The 10644-nt window shown below is 44.2% G+C and overlaps 1 protein-coding gene across 1 annotated transcript; it reads right to left on the bottom strand.

Annotated features, from left to right (window-relative positions):
* Positions 1–1762: 1762 nt before the first annotated feature.
* Positions 1763–10432, bottom strand: LOC119272453. Its single transcript, XM_037553939.1, has 16 exons — positions 10275–10432; positions 10091–10175; positions 9545–9647; positions 9368–9452; positions 8836–8919; positions 8644–8747; positions 8214–8322; positions 7519–7955; positions 6740–6821; positions 6401–6583; positions 6279–6332; positions 3796–3888; positions 3643–3708; positions 3486–3532; positions 2694–3365; positions 1763–2548 (listed from the first exon to the last, which is right to left on the bottom strand). Exons 1-16 carry the CDS (start codon positions 10389–10391, stop codon positions 2164–2166), a joined length of 2706 nt encoding a protein of 901 aa, XP_037409836.1. The 5' UTR covers positions 10392–10432; the 3' UTR covers positions 1763–2163.
* Between the last annotated feature and the right edge of the window lie 212 nt (positions 10433–10644).

A 10644-nucleotide genomic window follows, 5' to 3' on the forward strand; every position in this document is an offset into this window, starting at 1 on the left:
GGTGGACGCAACTACGTGTCCCCACCAGCCTAGTAAAACTCGCTTATCTCCAAGCGCCGTAATCAATGGCGCGGTTGGGTTACCCACGCCCGTATTGATGAGAATCCCGGAATAAGGGGACACGATCTCTGCTTTAACAAGACGTGCCAAGGAAACCGCCTCGCATGACGCGCTGAGGTGGGATAATAAAATGATTCGGATAAAGGCTTGGCCGTGGTGTGTCACACTACGGAATACGTCAGCAGATTAGATTTGTGTAAATATTATTCTCTCTATGACAATATGTGGAAACTTATTTTGCAGAGCCGGACACTATCTTTGTGTTCAAAATCTTTTATGAAGTACTTGGAGGAGGAACCCGCCTTGCAATGCTGAAGACAATCTGCGCGCCGGACTCGTCGTCATTGAAGCCTGATTCAGGGGCTACTGAGGGAGTCCTGTATTAGGGGGTGTCCGGATGGCCGGACTATACCTTCAGCCGGACTCCTGGACTATGAAGATACAAGATTGAAGACTTCGTCCCGTGTCCGGAAGGGACTTTCCTTGGCGTGGAAGGCAAGCTTGGCGATACGGATATGTAGATCTCCTACCATTGTAACCGACTTTGTGTAACCCTAACCCTCTCCGGTGTCTATATAAACCGGAGGGTTTTAGTCCTTAGGACAACATACAGAACAACAATCATACCATAGGCTAGCTTCTAGGGTTTAGCCTCTCCGATCTCGTGGTAGATCTACTCTTGTACTATCCATATCATCAATATTAATCAAGCAGGACATAGGGTTTTACCTCCATCAAGAGGGCCCGAACCTGGGTAAAACTTCGTGTCCCTTGCCTCCTGTTACCATCCGACCTAGACGCACAGTTTGGGACCCCCTACCCGAGATCCGCCGGTTTTGACACCGACAGGAGGACTCTCAACCCAAGGCAACCGGACGGCCGCCATGCCCAATGTAGGTGAAGATGGTGATCCAACAAAGGAGGCCTTGCTCCAGCCAAAAGGATGGCTAGGAACCGAGGGAGAAAGTGAAAGGAGAAGAAGTGAGAAGGGGCGGCAGACAAGATGATAGAGAGGATCAAGAACATCATGGCGAAAAGAAGGAGACATGACTCAATTGCGATGACGTTGAGGAAAAGAAGGCCAAGAGATTCAACAAGTGCATTATGGTGCAATATAAGAAGACCAAGCTCCAAGGTGTTGACCATGAAGTTGAATCCTCGCGAAGATCATGCAAGCCTACCGTGCTAGGATGTAGAAGCATCTAGCGGCCAATTTGGAGGAGCCAGCCAGTGATGAGGAGCCGATCACACAGTGAAGAATTTGGCACATGTTTGTAAGGGCAAAAAAATGAGACTTTTACATGATCCAGCACTTTTTAGTCATGATCTACATATACATGTCAAATGAAGGAGACCCAATATGTTAAATTGCTATTAATCTATATATACATGTCAAATGAAGGAGAGCGGGTATGCATCCAAATCTGGGGCAGACATTTAGTGCACCGGGTTGGATAGCAAGCTCCACTACCACTGTCCGCAGCAAGTCCGGACATGTCCGCGAGTTCGGTGTGTTCGATTTGATGCACCGCACGCCCTAAGTACAATGGAAGGCGCTTAGAAAAATAAATCCGTGTTTCTCTAAGCACTGTTGCTTATTGATAAAGGATAGACGTTTAATTAGGCTCTATACAAATAAGCACTGATGTTTTTTTTTTTGCGGCAAAAATAAGCACTGACGTTATAGAAGAACTCAGTTTATTTTTCTAAACATCTCCCTAAGCATCTAGTGTCTGGTGGCCGGAATGACGGGAGCATGCACCAGGCAGCCGAGCCATCGTCCCATCGGCCCATCTGCATGTAACAGTTATTAAGAAATATCGCTGCGCTTTCAAGCAGCATCTACTAACAACAGGTGCACAATACTGCAAAAGAACTACAGTAGATGTTACACTTGGATAGTGAGAGGAAGAGACAGGGTGGAGGAATTGAAGTTGAACGAGGAAATGGGTGCGGCTGGTTGGTGAAGCGTGCCAGGAAGATGGAGTTGCAGGTTGTGGCTTGCAACTGAAACCAAAGGCTAGTCCGTTAAGCTGCTACTCCTGTCAAATTCATAGATTCTCAAGGCAAATCATCTGAATGACTGGGGAGTCCCGCTAATTTCTATAACGGGGAGACGGAGAGCAGGAACGCCGGCGTCGACCTCTGCAGCGTTATGCCGCAGAAGGGGCAAAGTGGAACGGCAGGCGCTGACAAGCAAAGCGATTCACTGCCATGGTTGGCATCCAGAGGGGATGCCGTCATGGTGAAGAAGGTCTCCGGCACCAGCTTATCGACCATTCCTCCACAACATGTGCAGTGCCAGGCTGGTTGCAGGACGGAGCAAAGGCGCATCGACGCTGCGCATCTCGACAGTCTGTGCCTTTCAGCTGGGACCATAGCAGAATCTCCGCTTCCGCACAGGGCTACATCGGGCGACTCAAAGCGCACCGGCGCAGAGCAGTAGGGGCAGGTTTCTTCAACCGAATATTCACACACCGAGTCGATCCTGCAAGAGGACAACAGTTTTAGAAACACGCAACATCCAAATTTTGGTTTCAGTAAGCTGTTGAAAAAAGTATGAATGTTTTATGTCCTTTCAGGAGTGAAATTAGCTGAGGGAGGACAGTCGATTAATTTGGCAAACCGAATACCTGCTTCCTAAGTCTTTGATCCTCGATTTCAGAGACTTGAGCTCATTGTGCACTTCTCCACTATTCATAGATACCCACGAATCCATCTGGGCAATTCCAACAGGAAACCACCGGTTGTCATTAGAGACGCCCTTCCGCAAATATGATATTCGACCCAAGACAGCAGCAAAAGTGAAAGCCACAAGCCTCTTCCGCAGCTCTGTTTCGCTACTCACTAGAAGATTGGTCCATAAATCAGTTGCCGCATTGTTACCCTCTTCTCCACCAGGAGAATACTGTGGATGGTCGCTAAGCATTACTTTCCTACAAACGATATTCAGCAAGTGTAACTTCCGCAAGCTGGCCTTGGATATCATGTCATTTCTCGAACGATGCGAGATAATGATAGAATCACACTGATCATATGAAAGCAGACTTGAGACCCATTTATGCATTAACGTTTCCAGAAAGGTCGGTGCGGATTTCTTTAGCACTTGTAGCGCAACTATGATATCCCATAAGATCAGTCCTCTTTCACCATTTTCATATTTCTTCAATGACCAAAATATGTTGGATCCCCACCATAAGAAGTTAGTGCCAGATTGTGGACTGCAGATATAAATGCCCTTGTCTAGTGGAAGACCAAGGAACTGACCACCAATCCAAATGAACTCAACCACTGCTTTCTCTGTCCTGTTTTATACATTAAAAATTGTTACAAGTAACTAAGCATTCCCTAATGTTATCTTAAAAATGCGACAATTGTATACAAAAACACCTGAGTACTATTCAGTGAACTGTAAGCAAAATTACCTGGCTTGATACATCTGATCTAACAGATTTTGATCCAAAGTGCGGACCTGAAGGAAACAATGTTCATCAATTTGTACTCACGTATATGTATAGAAGCTCAAGTATAAAATTGTGCAGTTGAGGAACAAATGGATATAAGAAAAGACCTACAACATACCACAGCAATCATTAGTTGTCCTGGTGCAATCGAAAGTCCAAAGCATTGATCAGATACTTTTGGTAGCTGCATGCACATCGCATATGCCAATCAGAAAGAAGAAAACACACATTCAGAGAAAAAAGGGGGATTAGAGGATGCTATTTTTCTTACATCTGTTGACTCTTTTAGCTCCTGAAAATTTGTGTGCACGGGAATTCCTTCAAGTTTCAGTTTCTCGAAAATCCAACAGTGTGCAGAATTATCCTGATATAAAGAAGAACATATTATGCATTAGCATGAAAAACAGGGTTTAAGTAATGAACAAAGCACATATGCTAAAACTGCAACAACTGCACCAGATACCTTGTTAATCAAAAGGAGAACTGTAATTTTTCAGTAATTATTACACAAGAAAGCTCAGCTTGATAGTGTCAAAAGGTATCGTCGCCAGCAGATGGGCACATGGCCTGATGGCCATCAGCATTACTAGTACAATAAATTAATTGTTAACGGGTTAGGATAGTGGTCATTTTTAGCCATAACAAGGTCAAGTGGTCGACTAGCTTCCCGGCTTGAGGGATTCTTTTACCATAGGCCCCTGCTCTGTTTTCATTTTGACCCAAATCCTCAAAAAGTTATTAGCTTTAATCATGTCCATCATCTCTCTGATGAGTTCCAATCAGGACAATAATTGGTAATTTCTTTTGGATTCAAGAAAAGAGAAATATATGCTGTGCTTGTACTGTTATAGGCAACGAATGTTCATGTGGTAAGTCCAATTGAGATTGCTGCTCATCTCACAATATTAGGGCCTGATTGGATTGTCGTTTTCCACACTTTTACACCTGTAAAAGATACAGACCTCAATCGGCCGTTTTCTTTTCCGGTGGGAAATCACATATGGCTGGTGATATACACCTGTAGAAGTAATACGGGTGTATAAATTTACCCCCATTCCAAGCGGGGCCTTAGTAGGAAGTGTTTGTGTTTTTTTTTTTGTTTTTTGAGGGAAAAGTAGCAAATGTTTGTTAATTCCAGTATTGAAGATCTAGAACAAATGGAAACTTCAACCTTGTACTTTGGGTCAAATTGAACTGCATGGAAAGATCTAGAATCCAATTGAAGCAATTGTGAATTTGTGGCCTCATATGAAAAATAGACAGAAAATGTATGATTTGATATGAAAATCACTTATTGCTGCTGTTACATGCAGTCACCGAGTGAGGGTATACCGAAAAAGGGTTTCCCCCCGCTTTGTATTCCAAAGCAACCATCACCGATACAGGATCGCTGGGGCGAACAGCACAACAAGCCCAAAAGAAAAAGAAGAAGAAATAAATGCCAACAACGGCAGCTCGACAAAGCGCGGATGATCCGCCACCGCTACGCCCACCAGAGACAAACCACTACAACCCGAGGCTCCGAACCACCGCGTACAAAACAGCACCTCCAAGAAGGAAAGCGACGCCGACGACGCTGCTGCCCGGACATGTCCTAGGGTTTCCCCGGCACGCGGAGGGAGGTAGGGGATGGATATCACCGACACCCTCCAGGAAGGGATGGTGGCACCCGCAGGTGTCACCGCATCGGAGCCGAAGACCGCCAAGGATTTCTCCCGTACTCCAATCCCCACCGCCCAACGGACCGGAGCCGACCAGCCAGACCGCCGCCCACCACCATGCGCCATCGCGGTTGCGCCGCCACCCACGCCGCCTCACTGCGAATACCAACACGAGGCCAAGAGGACCGGAGAGAAGCGCCCCGCGGAGGGAGAAGCAGGACCGAAGCCGAACGGGAGGGAACCACCTCCACCGCCGTCGTGCGGGAGGCCAGAGCCTCGGGCACCGTCGCGGTAGCCGTCCAGACGCGGCAGCAGGGCATGCCTGGCCACCCCTGGCCCGGCCAGGCCCGAAACGGCCCGCTAAGCCCCGCCGCCACGCTGCAGCAAGCCGGCGATGGCGCCGCCAGCACCCTGCCGCTCATCGCCTCTCCCACGCCTCCCGGAAGCCACGAGGCAGACCCACCCTGCCGCCGGCCCGCCCAGGCCCAGATCTGGGCCGAGCGGGCGCCGCCAGACCGCGCCGCCGCGTCGCCCCGCCGCCAACGACGACGCCGCCGTCCAGAAGTCCGCCCCCCCGCCGCGCTGGACCGTCGCCACCTAGAAGCACCGCCCGGGGTCGCCCCGTCCTGCACCGGCGGACACCCAAGAGGGGAAAAGCCGGGGGCCGCCGCCACCAGCGTCGCCCGGGCCAGGCCCGTGGCGGGCGCCGGCGACGGCGGCAGAGAGGAAGGGGGAGGGAGAGGCGCTCGGGGGAGGAGGTCGGTCGCGACCGGCCGCCCGCGGGGGCGACGCGGTAGCGGGAGGAGGGAGTCTCGGCTTCAGTGTTTCTCCAAGATCTTAGATAAGAACAACAAGTTCTATTATAGGTAGTGGGTACCTAGTCTGAGTGAGGGTATACAAACACAGAATGAACCTCACCAACGTAGCTCTTTCAGATAGGTAATCAGCAACTAGTCAAAATGCAAAGCTACACACTATGAGTATGAGTAGGTTAACTTCAGAGAACAAACAGATTTTACTCGAAGGTAGACAGCTAATAAAATAAATAATGATAAACCTGTAACCTAAACAGTGCCATGGTAATTCAACTGACCTGGCTGCAGCTGTATAAACAATGGCCATCCAAACCCCATGATAAACCTGTCACCTGAGGTAAAGTTAGAAAAAAGATCCTTTATTGAAGAGAAAAGATACTGAAATGCAATGAAGCTTTACCACTTGATCATGTGCATGACATGCACTGGTATTCTCAATTTTGTTTCTACATGGATCCCACATCCATGTTTCCAGTGACCCGGATACTCTTCCGATTGCCAAGTTAAAACTAACCCCATGTTGAGGCTGAGCTGGTACAGATAATGAAACTGACGAGACTGGTGCTGACGAATTAGCAGTGACCTGACCAGTAGACCATTTTGAGTTGAATAACATTAAATTGAAAAGACATGCAGGCCCATGTCCATTGGATGTTTCATCAATTGCTAGTCGAACATCAATTATGTGCATAAACAAAAATATTAAGAACATAAAAACAAGGCAATGCTTATTATGTACCTCAACCAATAATGAAAATGGCAATTCTTTTACATATGTACATTGATTTAATCCTTCGGTATTACCGGACCATATCTTCACACTGAAAAGATATAATTTCCCACGGTGAGATATGAAAGAGTTTCTAGTGAACTATCATCAATGTAGGGACTAGGGAGTGAGAAGGAATAATAAGCATATACACTTTAAATTTGGACATGGTCTCCAATACGCAACTTTGACCATTCTTTCACATGTATACGGCGATACAAATCTAGTGACATTATGAATATATTTTTCATTTTTCAAACTAAAAAACATATGTTGCATTCATTACAAATGTAATAATATCAATTTCAATGAGGAAACAAAATAAGTTTTGATATAATATGAGCCAAAGTTAGGGAAGTTTGACTCACACATTCTAGGATGTCATCTATTCAAGAACAGAGGTGGTAAAATTTATATTTGGTGCTGAAGATCAGGAAAATCATTTTCCAATGGTGATAATTTTCATCAATAAGTGGGTTTCACATGATACAGTAGTGAGTTTAGCTTTTTAATAATCTTTACAAAGAATTTTCATTTAAGGCAGAAGCATGAAAATGCATGTCTCGTGATTATCTGGGAACTTGTTTGAAGCACTATTTACTAGCTCAAATGTCATGTTCAAACTTCATTGTTCATTAAACACATTATCCTTCTGCCATTTAATGAATTATACAAGGAGCAAAGTCAACAAAAACATGTCAAGCACACAGTGGGAAAGACTGGAAAAGAATTGACGTGATTGTGTTCACCTTCCATCCGAACATCCAGTTGCTAAAAGTAGTGAGGACTTTGAAGAGTCTGCAAAGGAAACTTCCCAACTGATGGCACTAACCCATGAATTATGTGCTTTGAGAACCCCGATGAGTATTGGATCTCTGGTAACCATGCAAACATCTATGGTGTAATACTCAGGCTTGCATATTTTCCAAAATGAAACGTCCCCAGACTTGGAGCCAACAGCAAGAATGCACCAATTTCTCAACAAATGTGAAGTAGTGTCGCGTGATGGCACAACTGGAGACCATGCAACTACCAGAGAAGACAAAATTGCATTTTGAAGTGCATACTGTTCTGCGGTGATAAGAGGAAGACATGCGTTTTCTTTGTTGCAAGAGACTGCTGCTTTCGTATCCTGTGAGCCACCTAACCCATTTACGATAGCAGTTGTACGCCCAGATTTGACAATCTGGAGACACAATTGGGTTAACTAGAATAGAACACCAAATAGATGTCTGGGGGTGTATGAAAAATAAAAGCCAAAACTCATATAGGCCATGAAATAGTTTGGATTTTCAGGATAATTAGTTGTTTCATTTGATAAATTCTAAGGAAAGCCATTTCTATGCCTTTTACGACTCAAAGCTGAATCAATTTAACCCAAAATTTCAGCCTGCGTGTGAATATGCAGAGTAGATCCGAACATGTGAACATGCTAAGTCCATACCGTCTTCATAGATATCTTCTTTGACTTGCAGCATGGATTGAGCCAGAAGTCTGCATCCTTTGAAGCATCTAAATCACCTTCATCCTCATCATAAACATAGCTTTCAAATCTAAGATCAAACGAGATCTACTTAAAATAAACTCAGGCACAATATATCAATGCTGGCTTCATGCAAGGAAATACAACAAATAACCCTAAGAGGGGCAGAGGAGAAAAATCTAAAGGGCTTCTTTGTTCATGCCATACACAAATGTCAAACCCTAATAATGTGTGGCAATATTTCTAGTATATGAAATTCTTGGCTCAGGTTTATATATGAAATTCTTGGCTCAGGTTTTTGCCATACTTGGGAAAAAATGATGGTGCTTAACTGCAAAGCCACAATGCTATGAAAAGAACTTGATGATGGAAATAGGAAAGCATCATTCACCTTGATGGTTTCCTTTTTCTCCGCCCAAGATCGCTGCAGGAAAGAGGTCCTTGCAATTCACCAGTACATTCCATCGCATGTGTCTGCTCACTATTTGCCTTTTCCTAATATATGAACAAAAAACATTGAACAATAAAACTCTGAGGTAATCCAGCAAATGAAATTCCCAGTGTTCGAGTGGAAGGGGCACACCTGAGGAATTGAATCAGGACTATCATCCTCTCCAAAGTTTATACTTTTGTAATAGTTGAACAGTAATTTAGAAACATCCGAGACCTAGAGCAACAGAATAGAAGTTTATGAGCATAGTGGTATCTGCAACCTAGGCCATCTGTTGTAGATGAACAAAAAGCAATGGACCGAAACAGAAAATTTAACTTCTGACAAGAACAAAGCTGTAAAAAAATGATAGAAAACAAAAAAAGTGTTTTAAATGACAAATCAAAACTGCAAAGTACAAGTTTATTTATTTCTAACAGAGGGAAAGTAGTACTGTACAAATAAATAGAATGCATGCTAGCTGAAGCTGTTAATGGTGAGCTTATCCTGACTTCCTTGTCCCCCAGGAATATTTACAGATCACTTTGGCCGTAAGTGGAACATGAGAAGAACTATCAGTGTGGCAAAATAGAAATTTGGTGCGCATTAAATCTAACCTTCCAGCTGTTTTTATATGAAAAATTGTGCATATTAAAATTTATAAACATTGGTTGAATAGGCTTACCTCAACCCATTCATCACAGAATTCCCAAATTGGTGGGCGGTAAAGATTTACATGACCATCAACAGTACAAACGGCAAGCAAACAACTGAAATGATCGTCCATATAAACAAGAAGATGGGCGATAAAATTTTCATTAAGACAAAAAGTAGCTTTGAATACCACTAAAATTATATATACCCAGAATTAGGTGCAAAGCCTTGTCGAGACCATGAAATTGACCGTGCGCATGGTTCAGTATCACACACTAAGAAAGTGGGGACTAAACATGGTTCAAGGAGATCTGCATCCGTTGAGAATTGAACATTTCAGATCGAGCAAAGAGCTGTTAATTTGCAATTGTCGTAAAGCAGCTGACTTGTTAAACTATCACTGACCAAGAGCCAAGACAGTTAAAGCATTATAGCCTCAAATGTTTCTGGCTTTTCCATTCAATTCAAATAGCATATCAGCATTAAATTCTCACTGCAATGTTGATATTGGGAAGAAACTTCAAATTGATCACTGAGTAAGTGAGTATAACAATTCAAAACTTCAAATTACCCATCGTCTCCAAACTAACTACATAGGTGGTACTCTCACAAGCACTTAATTTGCAGAATATCATTATTAAATTTCTATCCCAGTTTATTCCATCCATCAAATTGCATGAGTAGCCTACCAACATGAACTATACAAAAAAAAGGAACATAGTGCAATGCTCGTGTTTTTGTGAAGACAAGAAACCTTCTCTTTTAACCACTCCAATGGGAAAAGGATCTCTAGGGCGAAGCAAGACAAATCCACGAGGCCCTTCAATTGCGGCTGGGTTCTATAATTAAAAAAACATGATGAATGCAAGGTCAATCCAGTTGATGAAGTACAGTAATGCCTGAAGGCAAATACCTTAGGTTGATGAAATTGCACATACCAGGATAGTGACAATGTGACCAGAAGCAACAGCCACCAAGTTCTCGCTTGACCAGGTAATGGAGTTCGGATAGGACGGAGCAGCAATCAGCGTAGCGGCCTGGTAATGCGGAGCCATGGCACAAAGATTGAAGCGTCCTTAGAGCAACAAACGCAAGTTAAAATCTGCAAGACCCACGTCATATGATCTATGAGACTCAAGTTAACCTTTACTTTCAGTGCCAGCGATAATACTAAGAAAATGGATTTTGTAGTTTGCCAGCAGTAAGAAAGTGGATTTATATGTTCTGAGAAGTCGCATTAATACTAAGCTACCACAACTCCGAGGCGACCAGCTATCTCGAGTACAAATCGACTCACCGCATCCAGGG

Source organism: Triticum dicoccoides, chromosome 3A, assembly GCF_002162155.2.
Source record: "Triticum dicoccoides isolate Atlit2015 ecotype Zavitan chromosome 3A, WEW_v2.0, whole genome shotgun sequence".
In the NCBI taxonomy this organism is placed as follows: domain Eukaryota; kingdom Viridiplantae; phylum Streptophyta; class Magnoliopsida; order Poales; family Poaceae; genus Triticum; species Triticum dicoccoides.